Source organism: Oncorhynchus mykiss, chromosome 6, assembly GCF_013265735.2.
Source record: "Oncorhynchus mykiss isolate Arlee chromosome 6, USDA_OmykA_1.1, whole genome shotgun sequence".
NCBI lineage: Eukaryota > Metazoa > Chordata > Actinopteri > Salmoniformes > Salmonidae > Oncorhynchus > Oncorhynchus mykiss.
Window position 1 is genome coordinate 48,741,463 of NC_048570.1, and position 22,870 is coordinate 48,764,332.

General features: G+C 40.4%; 1 protein-coding gene across 9 annotated transcripts in view; it reads right to left on the bottom strand.

Moving 5' to 3' along the window:
* LOC110526076 (far upstream element-binding protein 3) overlaps window positions 1–8,910 on the bottom strand; it is a 77,898-nt gene extending 68,988 nt beyond the window's left edge. For 2 of the 9 annotated variants that reach the window (XM_021606677.2, XM_036980326.1), the window contains exons 1-2: window positions 8,638–8,904; window positions 2,257–2,368 (exon numbers count right to left, since the gene is read on the bottom strand). In XM_021606677.2, coding sequence (XP_021462352.2) covers window positions 2,257–2,368; window positions 8,638–8,733 — 208 coding nt within the window. In that variant the 5' untranslated portion in view covers window positions 8,734–8,904. Of the gene's footprint in view, window positions 1–2,256; window positions 2,369–2,536; window positions 2,597–8,637 lie in introns of all 9 variants that reach the window. The other 7 variants (XM_036980331.1, XM_036980329.1, XM_036980328.1 and 4 more) reach the window with 7 other exon arrangements.
* Window positions 8,911–22,870: the final 13,960 nt, after the last annotated feature.

A 22,870-nucleotide genomic window follows, 5' to 3' on the forward strand; every position in this document is an offset into this window, starting at 1 on the left:
CTTAGCTTGGCTTTTTAAGACTGTACGCTTTTCCATCGCCGCAGGATAGGGCGTCCAGTGCAGGAGAACTGGCCAACTCATATACCCTTTTCACACTGTCATGCTGGCTCTGATATTTTCTTTTCACATTGTCCTGGTTACAGCAACGACGGTGCATGCGTAACGAGGCCAGCGCAGTACAACTTGGCTCAGCTCAGTAGTGTCAAAATGCTGATTGTTTGGGATCTCAAATACAAATCTCTACCCCTTTCCTATGGTCCATTCGACAACTCCCATATGTTTTCAGACTCAATGTCATTTGTATTAAGATGAAATTGATGAAAGTGTCTCTAAACTGTTGCCCCTTATCATCTTCGTACCTAGCTTAGATTGGGTTGTGGATGAATGGATTTGTGATGAAGAGAATAAAAACTGTAATATTGAATAAATACCTTCGGATCCTGACAGATTACCAGGGTCCAAAGGTAGAAAACTGCTACCTTGCTACATTGGAATAATATTTATGTACATAAAAAGGGTTGCACATTTTGGGGAATATTCAGAGGTGGAATTGAACTTTAATTAAATTAGTTAACTCTCCACATGGGATGATTTCACTAAACAACAAAAAGGAAATATTGAATGATCCCCAATGATCCATCGCATCTCCCAAAAACATTTTCGACATACATCTGTAAACTGATAGTCTTGAAACTAAAGCTTTGGTTGTCTTCTTCTCAAGCTTTCATGTCTTCTCCCTGGACCTCCTCAATGTCCACCTCTTGAACATCAGACTCTGAGGCCTCATCTTCACTGTCCAATCTTGTTGAGGATGGTACGCTGTCAGGCTCGAAAAAGCCTAAAATTTGCCCAGATTGCCACCAATTTTTAAACCCTTTGTATTGGTCAGCCTGTTGCATGCTTTGGTGTGTGTGTTCCCAAACAAGTTGCGCTCTGATGCGGCTGATGTTGGTGGGATTTGGAGGATGATGGAGGCAAAAGGGGAAAGAACCTCAGCTCCACAAAGTCCCTTCCACCAGCTGGCTGATGGATATGTTGGCACAACTGCCATATTGCATCTCCATCCCAAAGCCCTTGCTTGGAAGTGTACTTCGCCAGACTGCCAAGAACCTTGACCTAATCCATGCTAAGGTGGCGAGACATGGTAGTGATGGCACTATAGGCCTTGTTGATCTCTGCACCAGACAGGATGCTCTTGCCAGCATACTTGGGGCCCAACATGTATGCCGTGGCGTGTATGGGCTTCAGGCAGAAGTCTTCACGCTTTTTGATATATTTCAGAAGTGCAGTTTCCTCTGCTTGGAGCAACAGTGAAGTGGGCAGGGCAGTACGGATTTCTTCTCTTTCATCTGCAAGCAGAGTCTGAGCATCAGACAGGATGGCATTGTCTCCCTCCATCTATGCAATGGCTACTGCTATAGGTTTCAGGAGTTTCAGGCTGCTTACCACTCCCTCTCAAAATACATCATCCAGGAGGATCCTCTTGATGGGGCTGTCCATATCGGCAGACTGTGATATGGCCATTTCATAGAGACTCCTTCCCCTCCAGGAGACTGTCAAACATGATGACACCACCACCCCAACGGGTGTTGCTGGGAAGCTTCAATGTGGTGCTCTTATTCTTCTCACTTTGCTTGGTGAGGTAGATTGCTGCTATAACTTAATGACCCTTCACATACCTAACCGTTTCCTTGTCTCTCTTGTAGAGTGTATCCATCGTTTTCAGTGCCATGATTTCCTTGAGGAGCAGATTCAATGCATGAGCAGCACAGCCAATGGGTGTGATGTGAGGGTAGGACTCCTTCATTTTAGACCAAGCAGCCTTCATGTTCGCAGCATTGTCTGTCACCAGTGCAGATACCTTCTGTGGTCCAAGGTCATTGATGACTGCATTCAGCTCATCTGCAATGTAGAGACCAGTGTGTCTGTTGTCCCTTGTGTCTGTGCTCTTGTAGAATACTGGTTGAGGGGTGGAGATGATGTAGTTAGTTATTCCTTGCCCACGAACATTCAACCACTCATCAGAGATGATTGCAATACAGTCTTGCTTTCTCTATGATTTTCTTGACCTTCACTTGAACTCTGATGAACTCTGCATCCAGCAAATGAGTAGATAAAGCATGTCTGATTGGTGACTAATCGTTCATGGACTCGTTTCAAGGTAAAAAAGTTAAGACATTGTGAAAACCTCAGGAAACTATCCCTTTAAAATTGCCGGCAAGAGAAGAATGAAATGGCTAATAGCAACTAGCTTACCTCCGTCTTCCACCGATCGCTTTTGGTCCCCGTAGCCATACATGGAGGGGTCTACAATAGGTGGGGAACTGTTTAGGTGAGAAATCTGCTCATTCCTCATTTTTCCTGCCATCTGAAATGTGAGGAAAATAATAATTACTTCACAGATTTTCTATACAACAGTTCATCCATCCATTGTATTCATTGTTGTTACAATCTGAGAAACATTTCACAAAAAAATTGCTTATTACATTTATCAAAATTGCCAGTCCTATGACCACTAAAGCCCATTATACGCTACCTTTAGTGACGATAGTATCTTCTGGCCGGGGAAGTTTTGTTAAGAGCTCCGACACTTGTTCTGAACATTAAAATGCATTGAGTGCAGTACGGTTTTGGAAACATAAGGAACATTGTTCATATCAGCAGGAAATTATTATTTTTAAGCAAATTACTACACACCTTTATAGGGTTAGGGTTCCCACACAGCCATATGTCCATGTTACAGTGCTTGTTTATGAAAAGCAGACAGAAGACCCCTGCACATCGACTTGGTACTGGTACCTTGTGTATATAGCCAAGTTGTTGTCACTCATTTTGTATATATTATGAGTTATTATTTCTCAATTCTCTCTCTCTCTCTCTGCATCATTGGGAAGGGCCTGTAGGTATGCATTTCACTGTTAGTCTACATCTTTTGTTTACAAAGCATGTGACAAATAACATTTGATTTGATCGCAGGTTTTAAGCGACCGGCAGATGGGGTCAAAATGGAATGAGATTGATCTGTCAATAGTTTCTATATCAGACACACAACTGGATGGGCATATGTTCGTTTATGTGTGCGGTACACTAAGGGATGAGCCTACGGCAGGTATAAAACTGAGTGTGCTGGCTAAACTAACCCACTCCCAGCCAGTAAGGAGCAGGCTGAGTTAATAGCATATTAGACAGGCCTCCCCCTAGCCAGAACCCAATGGGCCAGGGGACGAAGGGTGGGACGGCACCAAGTCTAGCTATTCCTTCATCATTTACAGACCAGAGATAATAATACAACAGGCCGAAAACAACTGGAGAATCAGAATGGGCTTGTCTGAAATGCAGTGTGTCATGTAACAGCCCAGCCCAAAGGCTACACTGTCCATGTTACAGTGCTTGTTTATGGAAAACAGAAGCGTACATGCGCTAATTAGCCATCGTCGACTCAAGAAGACCTGTGTGTAAAGGGAAGACTGGCGCCACAAACGTCTTGTCGCTGAAAAATACTGTTGGCTGCAACTACGTTTAGGTGGAGTATTTGTCTGGTTTGACTGCCAGAGCCAATTCGCCTCTAAACAGAACATGTAAGGTCCTTGGACTATAAGGAGTAATGTTAAGCCATTTAGTTCATTATTGGGCTATATGACCACGTCAGGCAATTGCGTCAAAAGCACTTGTAACCATGAGTGCTAGAGCTATTATCTGCTGAACAACACAACAAGGTTGACTCATCGGCAACTGAAATGCCTAAACCAAATAGCCTAACCTTGAGAAATCAAATGACAACCAAGGAAAAAAAATAAAAAATAAAAATGTGCAACACTGTATAGTGTTTCTGTTTATCTTAGTATCTTATCTCTTACCCATTTAATAATGTATCATCTGAGCTTTGAGTAGCCAATGGAGCCATGCAGTTCAACCATTCCCCTTCCCAAAAACGTATTGTCGACACTTGAAATGATTTTGAATCTTTCAGAGGCCGAATTGTTATCACCTCTATCCATGAGTTTTGGGGCCAAAGAGCTAGTTAGTGAGCATTCTGTCAAACAATGTGATAGAGGGTTCAATCAAACAAATCACATATATTTTGCATGAGAGGGAGCATTGTAATATCTACGTTTACCCAAAACCTTTATGTAGCACAAATAGGCATATTATCTATGGTATCTAGTGAAAAAACATAATATAGTACTAAGGTGTTAGGTGACGCGATAAACAATGGACGCTATGCGAGAATTCTACAAAGATAACTGCAGTAATCAAATCAATTTTCACTAAATGTCAATAATGTTGTCGTCAAAATACATAAATCATTTGAAAACATGAATGTGGGAGTTGTCTAAAAATCCCAGTACTGTACGTCATGATATTTACGCAATATGAGCACAATTTTAAATCAAGCGTCATGCTTAAAACGTTCAAATCTGTGAGACAGCCCTTTTTCTGAATCCTGTGAAATCGGTGTGTTCATATTTGCTCTTTGCGAATGGTATTCTTCACTATACCAGAGTAAGATTGATGTGACATTGTATTGCCAACAAGTATTGGAAAGTCCTGAGTGTGTTCTACGGTCATCAAACATACTTTGGACTGAAATATAAGGTTAAATGTTCTCAGAGACACTGAAAAAACATTGCAGGTTACAAAGTAGAGCTTCGTAGCTACGTTTTGATGATGGGTTGTCAGGGATTGGTCCAAATTCACCACCCCCATTTCCATGACCTGTGCTAGCTTGCTAGCTGTGAAGGGAGAGCCTGATACCGTTGTAACGTGCCATTGCAGCTGTATTGTACCAAAAGCAATTTTTGTGACTGATGGTTTTATTCTTTCAAAGTAAAAACTACAATAACCGTGGCTACAGCACTACAATCAATAAAAACATAGCTAAATATCAGTGAATTGAAAATGTGTCCTAACTATCTTTCTGTGTAGCTGGCTCGCAGAGAGCTCACCAACTGTCTTTTACTGGAAATGGTGGAGTTTATCCTCCCATCACCAATGTAACGCATCAACACCAAAAAATACATTACAATGTAACCCAACTCAGGTGTAGACCTACCTTAAACTGTGTTACAGTTTAGACTTAGTGAGAAGTGTGTGTCTGTGCTAGACTAACACAGACATACCCAGCCTATGTGTGATGTGTGTTAGAGATGCAAGATATGTCAGTGAACATATCGGAATCGGACGATAAAAGCTCAAAATGCCAACATCGGTATCGGCTGATGTCTAGTTCAACGCCCGATTTGCAAAACCGATGTCAAAGCTGACGTGCATACCTGTATAACGTAGGTACATGACGTAACGACGCCACATACAATTTTGCTCTATACGTGCAACACAGCATTCCTAAACTAGACCACAATGTCTGCTGTGTGGATCAAGCAGTCAACAAGTCAAGCAGTCATTTGAAAGAGTAAGACCATTTCAGAGACATCTCAAAGGCGAAATCCATTAAAGCCAAGATAATGGAATTCATTGCCCTTGACAATGAACCGTTCTCTGTCATGGGTGATGTTGACTTTCGCCGACTGGTCGAGCACCGGTACACACTACCAAGTGCTCTATTTTTCAGATGTTGCCCTAACTAACGGAGTTACACAGTAATAGCGTCACTGCTAGTAGCTTCACGACATACATACTATGGAACGCCGTTTGAGTCTTTGCATGTCAAAAAAGATACAGTAGCAATGTCAAAGATGTACAAAAAAAGTCAGCAAACACCAGCCACGAACAATGTATTTGTAATACAGAGTTGGTAATAAAGCATAATTTGTTCGACCACAACTTCTGTGGTAGCTAGCTTTAGCTTGGTACCTAGCTAGCACCAATACAACCAGCCTGAAAACAGAAACTGCAGTCATTTTCATTACTCTTAGCAATGATTTAGGAATCCTTGTGAGTAAGTATTAGCTAGGTTGTAACTTGTTGTTCACCTATTGAAATTGAACTTCATTTCATGAAAATAAATAGCTACAACTAACTATAGCTACTGAAACAGATTATGTATTTTTTCTATGTTTTTAGGGAAGAACATTGTTTGCATCCATGAGCTAGCTAGCTTTTTTTATAGCCAGCACTGTAGGTGTGCGAGACAACTTTACCACCATCATAGCACACGTATCGATTAATCGTTGTGACATATGAAATACAAGTGAGTGTAATCAATGTGTAATAACTACTTTAGCAAAATATGTATGAACGCGTTAAATTATTATGCGACGTGCAGTCATACTCAGGTCCTGATTGGTCAACAAACTTATTTGACAAGACAAAGTCAAGTCAACACAGCAAGTAAGTGAAAGAAATAGGTTTTGATTATGTTTTACTGGTAATGGGGACATAAGTAAATGCCAACAAAATAACTTTTTGGTCAGTGTGGTGTGTGTGTAACCTTTATTTAACTAGGCAAGTCAGTTAAGAACAAATTCTTATTTACAATGACGGCCTACCCCAGCCTATGGGACTCCCAATCACGGCCGGACATGATACAGCCTTGATTCGAACAAGGGACTGTAGTGACACCTGTTGCAGTGCCGTAGACCGATTCATCCATGTGTGTGTTAACTATTTAACTGTACTAGAATGCTTAAAAGGCCACTAAAATATTTAATATTGGTTATCGGTATCAGTTCTTTTGGCAAGGAAACTATCAGATATCGGTATCGGCCAAAAATGTCATATCGGTTCATCACTAGTGTGTGTGGGGATGCTGAGAAGTGCGTGTCTGTGTTAAGACTGTGTGTGTAGGTGGCACAGGCACAGGGTTGGGCGTATTATTTTGCACTATGCCTAATCAGTTGGCCTACTGAATAGAACATTACTGTGATATATACAGCCTAACAGTTACTAATTGGTAAATAGTATCCCTGCTTTTTGTTCATGATTATGTAATCTCAATTATATGTCCTCCATTACCATCCCAGGTGCGTGCGCGGGCTACACCTTACTCCTCAGTATAAACTCCCAGTTCCGCATAAAACGGCAATACTTAATTTCATTCCATACAAAACGAATTAGCATAATATGTATCTAATTTGCATAAAGCTGTATACAAAGTTGTATTCTAATTTAATAAATTGTTACCCACTCTGTTTTTCATCAACCATGAAGATTTGTTAATATGACCACCCTACTTCAAATTATTGGGCTTAAATGACTGAAATGACGTATTCCGTACTGCCTAATTAGTAGCCACCCCATCTGAAGTGCATCTTTAGCATAATATAGCATTTGAATCTTTTTTTTGGGGGGGGGGGGTCATCTCTGTGTTCTACAGCAATTCTGACCACCCGATCTTATGACTACCCGATCTTGTGATTTTGGACAAAAGGTGTTGAATTTAAGAATCCAGACAGGTTTTTTGGTGCTTTATTGACAAGAGATCAACATTGGCCTGTCCTTTTACGATCAATTTTAAATAAGATATCTCAGAATTGGTAAATCCTATCCTCATGATATAAAATGTTCTGTGTTCCTGGGAAGCTTCTCTATAACATGTAATACAAAGTATATAACATGGAATACAAAGTATAACACAAAAACCACAGTTTAATTTTGTCCTCAAACAGTATTTTTAATGCGCCATTGGTGTCTTGAGTAAAAAAATTTTTTTTTATTAATCTCTACTCCAGTTTGAACTAATTAAACCATATTGAAGTGTAGAAATTATAATTAATTTAATCTCTGAACAATTTTTCTTCAATCACAGTATTTTCAATATATAGCTATTTTTGGTTGATTTTGGTCTCAAACCAGTGAGTTTATTAACATTCCTCAAGAATATCAACATAAGTAATTGCTGACAGTGGAAGAGGTGGAAATGTTGTTCCTTTGTCATATAATTGCTACATTTACTATAAATATAACATTTACTATAAATATAGCATCAAAAATAGTTTTCCAGATTGAATTCTGGTGATGCAAATATTGGTTCAAGACTGAGACAACCTGGTTCAATTTGGGTCAGGAGTCTAACACCCTAATACTAGTGACAATATACCCTTACCTGCTCTTTAATCGTGTTCCTAACTAGACACACCAGCACAGTGCATAATATGGTGCTTGCCAGTTACATAATGGAGCCTACTTGCAGGGGGGGGGGGGGGGGGGGGGGGGGGGGGGGGCAATTGACTCAATGATGTTTACAACTGGGAAACAATATGGATAACGATCTGTTTAAAAACGTGTGGGTGTGTTTGGAATCTTTGCCTACTTGTCACGGATTGTTATGGGTTTGAGAGCACGGTCACACAGTTCAACCCCAGAACTTCAGTGACTGAACAACAAGTTGCATTTGGACACGTGTGGAAAACGTAGCTAGCTACTGTAGATCTTAACATACATTAACTTGAAGACTTCGTGGTAACAACACGGTAAACTACATAAAAACATCGTTTCCAGTCGTGACCTGTTGCAGCCAAAATGAACACACGCGAGTACTCATTGCAAACTCGAAACGATTGTGGTTGTCAACTAGCTTAGAATGTTAGCTAGCTGGCTAGGTCGCTGGCTAGTGTTTTTCATGAACACATAGCACAAGCTGCAGAGATGGGCGAGTTAAAATAAAAGTTATTTATAGTCGTTTAAAAGGTCTAGCTCAACCTCAGTTGATTCCTTCGCGAATTCCTCTACTCCTATTACCTGTCGGGCCCGATGTAAAGCGTGGGCGAAGCCGTCAGCTTTCATTCCGGACTGAGCAACGGAGGCCTGTCCCTGCACCAACTCCGCCATCATCATCTCCACCCAGACTTCTCGGTTGTAAATAATTACCACAGCCACAAAGTCAGAATTGGCTATTGTAAAAAAATAATAAAAAAATGCACTTTTGTCTTAATTTAAGGTTAGGCACAGGGTTATCAGTTCGGTTAATGTTAGGTTTATAATCACATTGTGGAAACAGGTGGGGTTTAGCTATAATTTGTACTTTGTAGCTGTGATAACCAGTGACGGACAGACTGCTCAGTTGTTGGACGCGTTCGAGTAAATCACTTTTGTCAGGGCTGCAGTACAAACAATTAAGACACACCCTCGCCCACTTACCCTAGCCTTTTTCCTTGGGGGAATCACCGTCGCCATCTTGGCCGGTGGTCCAAATAATTAGCCAAGCAAGGGAAATTTGCAACCTAAGCCCTCGTTCTTAGTCGGTTTTGCGAGTGTACAATTATGTTAACTCAGGGGCCAGAACCGCCCCATAATCCGCTAATAAAAATCCATAATTTAAAAACAACATCACTGGAGAAGTCTACAAGTGTAAGTAAAAACGAATGCAAATAAATTAGAAACTGTGATACATGACGGCACAAACGTCTCGTTAAAAAGTACATATGTTTTTGTTTGGTAATCTTTTGGAAATTGTAGAAAAACATTTTCCTTCTTCAGAAGTTCCAGCTAGGCAGGCTAACGTTATTTAGCCAATTAATGTGCTGGCTATCATAGTGTAGGCTTATATTAATAATTATATATTTAATATAAGTATACATGCACTCATAATTGACTGTAGCTCATACAAAGCACCCAGCTACCGGTGGCTGAAAACACAATCACGGGATGAACAAGTGATGAATTTCCGGCCAAGGCTGGTCTGGAAATTGTCCGATTCCCACCTACTGCATGAACTTCACATAAATCATGTGATCAGAGGTTATGCCGTTTTGACAGCAGCCGACTGTAATGGTGCGTTCAAGACAACTGGAAACTGTGAAAAATACGAGGTCAGATCATGACGTTAGTGTAATTCATGTCGGAGCTCTAGAAAGAGGCCCGAGTTCCCGAGTGGGAATTCCGAGTTGGATGACCGTTTAAAACGAATTTTCTCAGTCGGAGCTCGTTTTTTCTGAGTTCCCAGTTGTGTTGAAATCTCGGAAGAGTTCCCAGTTGTGTTGAAATCTCGGAAGAGTTCCCAGTTGTGTTGAAATCTCGGAAGAGTTCCCAGTTGTTTTGAACATGGCACAAGTTTTTTGCAGTTGCTCGTAATATTCACCCTGCAGCCATCGCTTGCCTTGTGGGAGGCTCTATTGTCAACCAATCATGTGGGTGATTTTGTTTGACGCACGCGGACATGACCAAAGACGTGCCTGAAGCAGGAACCAATTTTGCGGCAGTTCGTAAAATAGGCCTACAGTGGATATGTGCAAATTAATGTGATAATGTATTGTACAATGTGCACGTTTTCAGTTTGCGAGTGTGTGTGTTATATGAGTTGGAGACATGTTTATTTGTTGGCTACATTATAAAGATACTTTTATTCACAATGGCAATACAAGCCTTGCTTGGAAAAAACATAATTAACCTGGTTTCCATACAGCCATTTCATGCAGATGACTTACCTGACTCATGAAAAAAGTAATGACCAGGCTGATGGAAACACAATATGCTGGTACAATTTTATAAATGCTTTCAGACAATTTGTTCGACATGGTCGGATCTTTTTGTGTCTGTAACATTATTTATGCGAGAAATGGCGGTGGAAAGGCCTTTATACGAAAATATCTTGCAGTCACTGAATCACTGCAGTCATCATTCATTCACTAAGCCCTAAACCTCAACTAAATATTGTAATTAATAATGAGGAAATTGAGCGAGTTGAGGAGATTAAACTTAACCCTAGATTGTAAATTTATGGTCAGAACATATTGATGCAACAGTAGCAAAGATGGTGAGATGTCTGTCCATAATAAGTCGCTACTCTGCCTTCTTAACAACAATACCAGAAACAATACTGCCCAGTCGTGTGATCAGGTGCCACAAAGAGGGACTTGGAAAAATTAGCCCAGAACAGTGCAGCAAGGTTGTCCCTTATATGTACAGTGCCTTGCGAAAGTATTCGGCCCCCTTGAACTTTGCGACCTTTTGCCACATTTCAGGCTTCAAACATAAAGATATAAAACTGTATTTTTTTGTGAAGAATCAACAACAAGTGGGACACAATCATGAAGTGGAACGACATTTATTGGATATTTCAAACTTTTTTAACAAATCAAAAACTGAAAAATTGGGCGTGCAAAATTATTCAGCCCCCTTAAGTTAATACTTTGTAGCGCCACATTTTGCTGTGATTACAGCTGTAAGTCGCTTGGGGTATGTCTCTATCAGTTTTGCACATCGAGAGACTGACATTTTTTCCCATTCCTCCTTGCAAAACAGCTCGAGGTTGGATGGAGAGCATTTGTGAACAGCAGTTTTCAGTTCTTTCCACAGATTCTCGATTGGATTCAGGTCTGGACTTTGACTTGGCCATTCTAACACCTGGATATGTTTCTTTTTGAACCATTCCATTGTAGATTTTGCTTTATGTTTTGGATCATTGTCTTGTTGGAAGACAAATCTCCGTCCCAGTCTCAGGTCTTTTGCAGACTCCATCAGGTTTTCTTCCAGAATGGTCCTGTATTTGGCTCCATCCATCTTCCCATCAATTTTAACCATCTTCCCTGTCCCTGCTGAAGAAAAGCAGGCCCAAACCATGATGCTGCCACCACCATGTTTGACAGTGGGGATCGTGTGTTCAGCTGTGTTGCTTTTACGCCAAACATAACGTTTTGCATTGTTGCCAAAAAGTTCAATTTTGGTTTCATCTGACCAGAGCACCTTCTTCCACATGTTTGGTGTGTCTCCCAGGTGGCTTGTGGCAAACTTTAAACAACACTTTTTATGGATATCTTTAAGAAATGGCTTTCTTCTTGCCACTCTTCCATAAAGGCCAGATTTGTGCAATATACGACTGATTGTTGTCCTATGGACAGAGTCTCCCACCTCAGCTGTAGATCTCTGCAGTTCATCCAGAGTGATCATGGGCCTCTTGGCTGCATCTCTGATCAGTCTTCTCCTTGTATGAGCTGAAAGTTTAGAGGGACGGCCAGGTCTTGGTAGATTTGCAGTGGTCTGATACTCCTTCCATTTCAATATTATCGCTTGCACAGTGCTCCTTGGGATGTTTAAAGCTTGGGAAATCTTTTTGTATCCAAATCCGGCTTTAAACTTCTTCACAACAGTATCTCGGACCTGCCTGGTGTGTTCCTTGTTCTTCATGATGCTCTCTGCGCTTTTAACGAACCTCTGAGACTATCACAGTGCAGGTGCATTTATACGGAGACTTGATTACACACAGGTGGATTGTATTTATCATCATTAGTCATTTAGGTCAACATTGGATCATTCAGAGATCCTCACTGAACTTCTGGAGAGAGTTTGCTGCACTGAAAGTAAAGGGGCTGAATCATTTTGCACGCCCAATTTTTCAGTTTTTGATTTGTTAAAAAAGTATGAAATATCCAATAAATGTCGTTCCACTTCATGATTGTGTCCCACTTGTTGTTGATTCTTCACAAAAAAATACAGTTTTATATCTTTATGTTTGAAGCCTGAAATGTGGCAAAAGGTCGCAAAGTTCAAGGGGGCCGAATACTTTCGCAAGGCACTGTACATGTAGAGCTAACATTAATGATATGCATGTTAATCTCTCATGGCTCAAAGTAGAAGAGAGATGGACTTCATTACTACTTGTTTTGTAAGAAGTATTGATTTGTTGAATGCACAGCTGTCTGTTTAAACTACTAGCACACAGCTCGAACACCCATGCATATTGTGATAATGGCGCTGGAGGGAATGGCTGCTGTTTTATGGCCTCTAAACCAACTGTGCTATTTTGTTTGTTTTTTTGCATTGTTTGTAACTTATTTTGTACATAATGTTGCTGCTACCGTCTCTTATGACCGAAAGTAGCTTCTGAACATCAAAACATCGATTACTCACCTTGGCTGCTCTTTAATTATTTGTTACTTTTATTTCTGAATTATTTGTTTTGTATTTTTCTTAACTGCATTGTTGGTTAAGGGCTTGTACGTAAGCATTTCACTGTTCTATTCGGCGCATGTGACAAATAACATTTGATTTGATACCCCACACGACATGCCACCAAAGTTCTCTTCACAGTACCCAAGTCCAGAACAGACTATGGGAGGCACACAGTACTACATAGAGCCATGGCTACATGGAACTCTATTCCACATAAAGTAACTCACGCAAGCAGTAAAATCAGATACAGAGAAGAAAAAAATTGATAAAATACACCTTATGGAACAGCGAGGACTGTGAAGAGTCACACACTGAGATACAAACACACATAACATACACACTATGTACACTTGGATTGTGTGTTGTAGTGGCCTGAAGGGACATACTTAATGTATTTTGAAATCTGTTTTAAAATCTATTAATTGTTACATATTTTTATTATAATACAGTTGAAGTCGGAAGTTACACTTAGGTTGGAGTCAATAAAACTCGTTTTTCAACCACTCCACAAATTTCTTGTTAACAAACTATAGTTTTGGCAAGTCGGTTAGGACATCTACTTTGTGCATGACGCAAGTAATTTTCCCAACAATTGTTTACAGACAGATTTCACTTATAATTCACTGTATCACAATTCCAGTGGGTCAGAAGTTTACATACACTAAGTTGAAAATTCCAGAAAACTATGTCATGGCTTTAGAAGCTTCTGATAGGCTAATTGATGTCATTTGAATCAATTGGATGTATTTCAAACTCTGTGCCTCTTTGCTTGACATCATGGGAAAATCCAAAGAAATCAGCCAAGCCCTCATAAAAAATATTGGAGACCTCCACGCTCTGGATCATCATTGGGAGCAATTTCCAAGAGCCTGAAGGTACCAAGTTTATCTGTACAAACAATAGTACGCAAGTATAAACACCATGGGACCACACAGCCATCATACCACTCAGGAAGGAGACGCGTTCTGTCGTAGAGATGAACGTACTTTGGTGTGAAAAGTGCAAATCAATCCCAGAGCAACAGCAAAGGACCTTGTGAAGATGCTGGAGGAAACGGGTACAAAAGTATCTATATCCACAGTAAAACAAGTCCTATATCGAGATAACCTGAAAGGCCGCTCAGCACGGAAGAAGCCATTTCTCCATAACCGCCATAAAAAAGCCAGACTACGGTTTGCAACTGTACATGGGGACAAAGATCGTACTTTTTGGAGAAATGTCCTCTGGTCTGATGAAACAAAAATAGAACTGTTTGGCCATAATGACCATTGTTATGTTTGGAGGGAAAACGGGGAGGCTGGTAAGCTGAAGAACACCATCCCAACCGTGAAGCACGGGGGTGGCAGCATCATGTTGTGGGGGTGCTTTGCTGCAGGAGGGACTGGTGCACTTCACAAAATAGATGGCGTCATGAGGTAGGAAAATTAGGTGGATATATTGAAGCAACATCTCAAGACATCAGTCAGGAAGTTAAAGCTTGGTCGCAAATGGGTCTTCCAAATGGACAATGACCCCAAGCATACTTCCAAAGTTGTGGCAAAATGGCTTAAGGACAGAAAAGTTAAGGTATCATAGTGGCCATCACAAAGCCCTGACCTCAATCCTAAAGAGAATTTGTGGGCGAAACTGAAAAAGCATGGCCTACATACAGTGGGGCAAAAAAGTATTTAGTCAGCCACCAATTGTGCAAGTTCTCCCACTTAAAAAGATGAGAGATGCCTGTAATTTTCATCATAGGTACACTTCAACTATGACAGACAAAATGAGAAAAAAATCCAGAAAATCACATTGTAGGATTTTTAATGAATTTATTTGCAAATTATGGTGGAAAATAAGTATTTGGTCAATAACAAAAGTTTATCTCAATACTTTGTTATATACCCTTTGTTGGCAATGACAGAGGTCAAATGTTTTCACCAGCGCATGTCTAGGCCCGTCTGAAGTTTGCCAATGACCATCTGGATGATCCAGAGGAGGAATGGGAGAAGGTCATGTGGTCTGATGAGACAAAAATAGAGCTTTTTGGTCTAAACTCCACTCGCCGTGTTTGGAGGAAGAAGGAGGATGAATACAACCCCAAGAACACCATCCCAACCGTGAAGCTTGGAGGTGAAAACATTCTTTGGCGATGCTTTTCTGCAAAGGGGACAAGACGACTGCACCATATTGAGGGGAGGATGGATGGGGCCATGTATCACGAGTCTTGGCCAACAACCTCCTTCCCTCAGTAAGCATTGACCCATTGAAGATGGGTCGTGGCTGGGTCTTCCAGCATGACAACGACCCGAAACACACAGCCAGGGCAACTAAGGAGTGGCTCCGTAAGAAACATCTCAAGGTCCTGGAGTGGCCTAGCCAGTCTCCAGACTTGAACCCAATAGAAAATCTTTGGAGGGAGCTGAAAGTCCGTATTGCCCAGCAACAGCCCCGAAACCTAAAGGATCTAGAGAAGGTCTGTATGGAGGAGTGGGCCAAAATCCCTGCTGCAGTGTGTGCAAACCTGGTCAAGAACTACAGGAAACATATGATCTCTGTAATTGCAAACAAAGGTTTCTGTACCAAATATTAAGTTCTGCATTTCTGATGTATCAAATACTTATGTCACGCAATAAAATGCTAATTAATTACTTAAAAATCATACAATGTGATTTTCTGGATTTTTGTTTTAGATTCCGTCTCTCACAGTTGAAGTGTACCTATGATAAAAAATTACAGACCTCTACATGCTTTGTAAGTAGGAAACACTGCCGATTTTGCAGGTTATGAAATACTTGTTCTCCGCACTGTATATGGGGAATACAACATCCTAGTTCTGCAGATTTTGCTGCGAAGAGACCGAATCATTAGATAATTTGTTTTGGTACTGTCCATATGTAGCTTGTCTTTGGACGCTGAAGAATTGCAACATTTACCTGGAGCTAAATCTTCAGATAGCGCAACTGGGTGATTTGAAAAGTCATAGTCAATCGATCAATAGTATAATACAATGTTTTGCTAAAGGTATTATCTTTAATTCACAATCTGTAGAAACTATGAGAATAGAAAGGTTCAGAACTTTTGTCAAACATAACAGCACAGTGGAAAAAAAAATATGGCAAATAGAAATCCAATATGGATGGTGTTAAGACATAGATGGGAGAGTGAGTGGAGCTGAAGGGTGGGACTAATAACAAGATAACTAATGTAAAATATACTGTGTCCTTAAGATGTATATAGGTTCAGAATGTTGTTCATTAGTTTCCTCCAATTAGGGGAGGGGTGGAAGGGTTAGTGGAAAATGAAGAAATATATATTTTAAAATGGTGTGAGTGCTTGATGGACAAATTGAACTGGCAACAGTCAAACAGAGAACACAGGTATAAATATACTGGGGAATCATGGGGAAGATGGGAGACACCTGGAGGGGGGTGGAGACCAGCACATAGACAGGTGAAACAGATCAGGGTGTGATGACAACTGTCAATAACTTTAATAATAAAACATCTGACTGGCTTAGACTAAAAACTGCTATGGATATAATAACCAGATGAATTGGTTGAAACATTTAATCCAAAAAAGTGGGTTTAGTGGGTACGTGGCCTTAATAGGCATATTTACCCTAACAGACTACTGTGTAATCTGTTACTCCCCCACCCTGGATACTTTGAATTGATGAGTTGCATCTAGGTCACAAACACACACTCGCATGCGCGCACACACACACACACACATTATATTTCATATATTATTTGCTTGAACAAATTATTTATTTTGACAAATTATTTTTCTCTGAGAAAGTTAAAGAAAAAAGGCAATAAATGAAACCCAAGTGACGGTAGATTTATTCCTGAGATGAACACACCAAAAGCTCTGTAGAATGAAAAGAAGGAAAACACTTGGTAGTAGGAGATGCACAATCTAATCTCTTTAGGGTAGTCCCCTGCATTATTACACCCCTTTGCTTTTATTCATCTCTGTATCTGTGTTTTCAGCGACTCAATTACACTGCATCCTGTGGTGAAAATTACAGATGTTTCCCCATACCTTTCTCTGCTGGGACAAGAGGATAGAGGACCCCCCCCCCCCCCCCCCCCCCCCCCCCCCCCCGGCCTTTTCTATTTCTCTACCTTGCTTATCCTATCATCACTCTTCTCACTATGCTATTCCCCATTTCGCCCATCCCTCCCAGACATTCACACATTGAGGTTTGTCTGAATGCAGAGGGAGAATGAAAGGTGAATTAAGTTGTTAGAGAGATACTTTTACCATCACGGCTAACATGCTCTGCCGTTGGGTTGTAATTCCTCTGCAATCATCTCTGAAAAAGTATATGCAAAACAGCTGTCTCCAATGACTAATTTCCAGTGTAAATATATTTAATGTATTTCATCTCAATTTGAATTCTATATTTTTATACTTTTATTAGATAACATAATTGAGAGGATAGTTTGCAAGTAGGCAAAGCATTTCAATGTACTGTGTACACTTTGCTGTACCCTGTGCATATGACAAATACACTTTGATTTGACTTTGGTGCAGTTTTGATAAATATACCCACAGTGGGACAGAAACATTTAGTATCAAATCAGGTACATTATTTTAAACAGCTGAAATGACGTGAACTCATACTAAAGATTCCTCAGCATATTTACGTGATCCTGATGCGTATTTAAATACATCAGGTATTCCAATGTTCAGTTCACAGGTGAGTATCAAGGCATTCAAATGGGGTTGCCAATAAGTCTAAAAATGTTGCCATCACCACAGCCCACACATTTAGGCATCAGTCTGAAGGTTGCCTCCCAATTGTAAACTCACTTAACTGTAACTGGATAAACATTTACAATGCTTCTTGTAGTTGTTATATGAATCCATTTCAATTTTAGTGAGTGCACTTTGCTCATGGATCTCTAACATTAAGTTATTCTCTGACCGTTAACTTCTTTAGATTTTCCACCTGTTTTCTTAACGAGAAATATGTATTGTCCTTTAATCAGGGCTGATCTGAAGAAGTAAAACCCATTCAATGGAGAGAGCTTTTAGTGAAATGATCGCTCCTTTTTTATTGCATCAATGCTTTGGTTGTTAGTATTGCTCTAATTGGCTCAATTGTCTGCCCCCCCCCATCTCTCTCCCTCTGTCTCCTCACTCACTCACCCACTCACTCACTCACTCGCTCATTCTTTCATTCTCTAAGTTGCTGTAATGCCTCTGGTGCCTGTTTGCAGATATTAGAAAACATATATAGTACTACAGCCAATGCATTGGATGGATTGGTCCAAGGAGTCCCATCTGCAGAAATATATCTGAGTATCTTAATGCTTGGGTACGCTTGCCTATTCTATATCGCATTATTCTAATATTCTAGTATGAGAAAACAAGAAGAAGGTTAAGTGGAGGAGAAATTAATGGTGGGGAGGTCAGATGTGCCTCTCACCATCCTAATGCACTCTTGGCTTTTGGCTGTATGCTTCCTGTTGTTGTTCAAAGAGCTCTTCAGAAACCATTATTTTCCACTTGACAGACCTCTAAACAGACCAGCACAGCCCTGCCATGTGGTGAAGAGCTGTGTTGATGGAACAGTCTTATTTACTCTGTTGTGCGTGTGCATGCACACATGCGTGCGTGTGGATGCACACATGCGTGCATGGACGCACACATGCACATGCAGACACACACCCACATGCACACACACATTCACAATGTTGACACGCACACAAACGTTCATAATAAAGCATAAACAAATAATGATACAGTTGAAGTCTGAAGTTTACATACATCTTAGCCAAATACATTTGAACTCAGTTTTTTACAATTCCTGACATTTAATCCTAGTAAAAATTCCCTGTCTTAGCTCAGTTAGGATCACCACTTTATTTTAAGAATGTGAAACGTCAGAATAATAGTAGAGAGAATGATTTATTTCAGCTTTTATTCCTTTCATCATATTCCCAGTGGGTCAGAAGTTTACATACACTCAATTAATATTTGGTAGTGTTATCTTTAAATTGTTTAACTTGGGGCAAACGTTTCGAGTAGCCTTTCACAAGCTTCCCACAATAAGTTGGGTGAATTTTGGCCCAATCCTCCTGGCAGAGCTGGTGTAACTGAGTCAGGTTTGTAGGCTCCTTGCTCGCACACCCTTTTTAAGTTCTGCCCACAAATCTTCTGTAGGATAGAGGTCAGGGCTTTGTGATGGCCATTCCAATACCTTGACTTTCCTTAAACCATTTTGCCACAACTTTGGAAGTATGCTTGGGGTCATTGTCCATTTGGAAGACCCATTTGCGACCAATCTTTAACTTTAACTGATGTCTTGATGTTGCTTCAATATATCCACCTAATTTTCCTACCTCATGATGCCATCTATTTTGTGAAGTGCACCAGTCCCTCCTGCAGCAAAGAACCCCCACAACATGATGCTGCCCCCCTCCCTTCCCCCCATTTTCCCTCCAAACATAACGATGGTCATTATGGCCAAACGGTTCTATTTATGCTTCATCAGACCAGAGGACATTTCTCCAAAAAGTACAATCTTTGTCCCCATGTGCAGTTGCAAACCGTAGTCTGGCTTTTTTATTGCGGTTTTGGAGCAGTGGCTTCTTCCTTGCTGAGTGGTCTTTCAGGTTATGTTGATATAGGACTTGTTTAACTGTGGATATAGATACTTTTGTACCTGTTTCCTCCAGCGTCTTCACAATGTCCTTTGCTGTTGTTCTGGGATTGATTTGCACTTTTCGCACCAAAGTACGTTCATCTCTAGGAGACAGAACGCGTCTCCTTCCTGAGCGGTTGACGACTGCGTGGTCCCATGGTGTTTATACTTGCGTACTATTGTTTGTACATATGAACATGGTACATTCAGGTGTTTGGAAATTGCTCCCAAGAATCAATCAGACTTGTGGAGGTCTACAATATTTTTCTGAGGTCTTGGCTGATTTCTTTTCACTTTCCCATGACGTCAAGCAAAGAGGCACTGAGTTTGAAGGTAGGCCTTGAAATACATAGGCTAATTGACATCATTTGAGTCAATTTATTTTAATTTTATTTTTTTCACCTTTATTTAACCAGGTAGGCTAGTTGAGAACAAGTTCTCCTTTGCAACTGCGACCTGGCCAATATAAAGCATAGCAGTGTGAACAGACAACACAGAGTTAACACATGGACAGTTAACACATGGAGTAAACAATTAACAAGTCAGTAACACAGTAGAAAAAAAGGGGAGTCTATATACATTGTGTGCAAAAGGCATGAGGAGGTATTTTGCAGATTAACAACACTGGAGTGATAAATGATCAGATGGTCATGTACAGGTAGATTTATTGGTGTGCAAAAGAGCAGAAAAGTAAATAAATAAAAACAGTATGGGGATGAGGTAGGTAAAAATGGGTGGGCTGTCAATCAGAAGCTTCTAAAGCATGACATCACTTTCTGGAATTTTCCAAGCTGTTTAAAGGCACAGTCAACTTCTGACCCACTGGAATTGTGATACAGTGAAATAATTTGTCTGTAAACAATTGTTGGAAAAATTACTTGTCATGCACACAGTAGATGTCCTAACCGACTTGCCAAAACTATAGTTTGTTAACAAGATATTTGTTGGAGTGGTTGAAAAACGAGTTTTAATGACTCCAACCTAAGTGTATGTAAACTTCCGACTTCAACTGTATACAGTGTGGCAAAAAAGTATTTAGTCAGCCACCAATTGTGAAAGTTCTCCCACTTAATTTTCATGATAGGTACACTTAAACTATGACAGACAAAATTAGAAAAAAAATCCAGAGAATCACATTGTAGGAATTTAATGAATTTATTTGCAAATTATGGTGGAAAATAAGTATTTGGTCAATAACAAAAGTTTATCTCAATACTTTGTTTATATACCCTTTGTTGGCAATGACAGAGGTCAAACGTTTTCTGTAAGTCTTCACAAGGTTTTCACACACTGTTGCTGGTATTTTGGCCCAGTCCTCCATGCAGATCTCCTCTAGAGCAGTGATGTTTTGGGGCTGTTGCTGGGCAAGATTTTCTATGGGGTTCAGAACTGGAGACTGGCTAGGCCACTCCAGGACCTTGAAATGCTTCTTACGAAGCCACTCCTTCATTGCCCGGGCGGTGTGTTTGGGATCATTGTCATGCTGAAAGACCCAGCCACGTTTCATCTTCAATGCCCTTGCTGATGGAAAGAGGTTTTCACTCAAAATCTCACGATACATGGCCCCATTCATTCTTTCATTTACACGGATCAGTCGTCCTGGTCCCTTTGCAGAAAAACAGCCCCAAATCATTATGTTTCCACCCCCATGCTTCACAGTAGGTATGGTGTTCTTTGGATGCAACTCAGCATTCTTTGTCCTCCAAACACGACGAGTTGAGTTTTTACCAAACAATTCTATTTTGGTTTCATCTGACCATATGACATTCTCCCAATCTTCTTCTGGATCATACAAATGCTCTCTAGCAAACTTCAGACGGGCCTGGACATGTACTGGCTTATGCAGGGGGACACGTCTGGCACTGCAGGATTTGAGTCCCTGGCGGCGTAGTGTGTTACTGATGGTAGGCTTTGTTACTTTGGTCCCAGCTCTCTTCAGGTCATTCACTAGGTCCCCCTGTGTGATTCTGGGATTTTTGCTCACGTTCTTGTGATCATTTTGACCCCACGGGGTGAGATCTTGCGTGGAGCCCCAGATCGAGGGAAATTATCAGTGGTCTTGTATGTCTTCCATTTCCTAATAATTGCTCCCACAGTTGATTTCTTCAAACCAAGCTGCTTACCTATTGCAGATTCAGTCTTCCCAGCCTGGTGCAGGTCTACAATTTTGTTTCTGCCGTCCTTTGACAGCTCTTTAGTCTTGGCCATAGTGGAGTTTGGAGTGTGACTGTTTGAGGTTGTGGACAGGTGTCTTTTATACTGATAACCAGTTCAAACAGGTGCCATTAATACAGGTAACGAGTGGAGGACAGATGAGCCTCTTAAAGAAGAAGTTACAGGTCTGTGAGAGCCAGAAATCTTGCTTGTTTGTAGGTGACCAAATACTTATTTTTCACCATTTGCAAATAAATTCATAAAAAATCCTACAATGTGATTTTCTGGATTTTTTTTCTCATTTTGTCTGTCATAGTTGAAGTGTACCTATGATGAAAATTACAGGCCTCTCTCATCTTTTTAAGTGGGAGAACTTGCACAATTGGTGGCTGACTAAATACTTTTTTGCCCCACGGTATGTGCCGTTGTACAAGGTCGAAAAATTAATTACAGCATCAGTTCTTATATACTGATTTATAGTGTCAGTACAAACAAATATTTATGCTGTTGCAGCAATAAACAATGTAGCCTATTGTCTGTACTAATACGAATGAACAAGGTTTATTAAAAATCTCTTAGATGTTAAGTCCCCTATTTAGGGGACTTTGAGGTTCTGGATTGGTTCCGACCGATATTTCCGTGTAAAGCACGCTCTGTGAAGAGCACAACATCAACTGCTTTACACTCCCTAATAAAAGCACTGGTACGTATCGTAAGAAAAGCCATACATGAAACGTAAATGTTTAAATAGATCTGTAAACAAACAAACCCTATGTTACGACTATGAATGAACATTTATACGCTAAATTCTTACTTTGTCTCCCTTTACTCAGTTACAGATCTTTTTACGCGAACAAACTTGTGTCAGTAATTTGGCATCTGCAAAGGACATGAACTGAATGTAGCTAGTCGAATTTAGCTAGTCAATCAAGCAACTCTAGCCCAGATGTTAGAGTTGCTTTGCAGCTTCTGGTTTCATTTCCAAAATACAAGTCTACAGCTTGTTTTAGAACTGCGTTCAACGATGACGTTATACCAGTAGATGGCGTAGTATAGGCTTGGGCCTTCAGAAAATGTGTGAGAACATGTGTAGAATAACCGCCTGAGCTGCAAAATACAATGTAAATATGATTTAGGCTAGACCTATTGCACTATCTAAATAAGCCATGCTTTTGTGTGCTATTTAATGGTCATATAATTGCATCATTTATTTTTATAGCCGCGTACCGCTATTGTGGTGTAGGCCTTTTGTTAGGCATTCTGACTGTTGTATTAGTGAATTCCACTCTGTAAAAA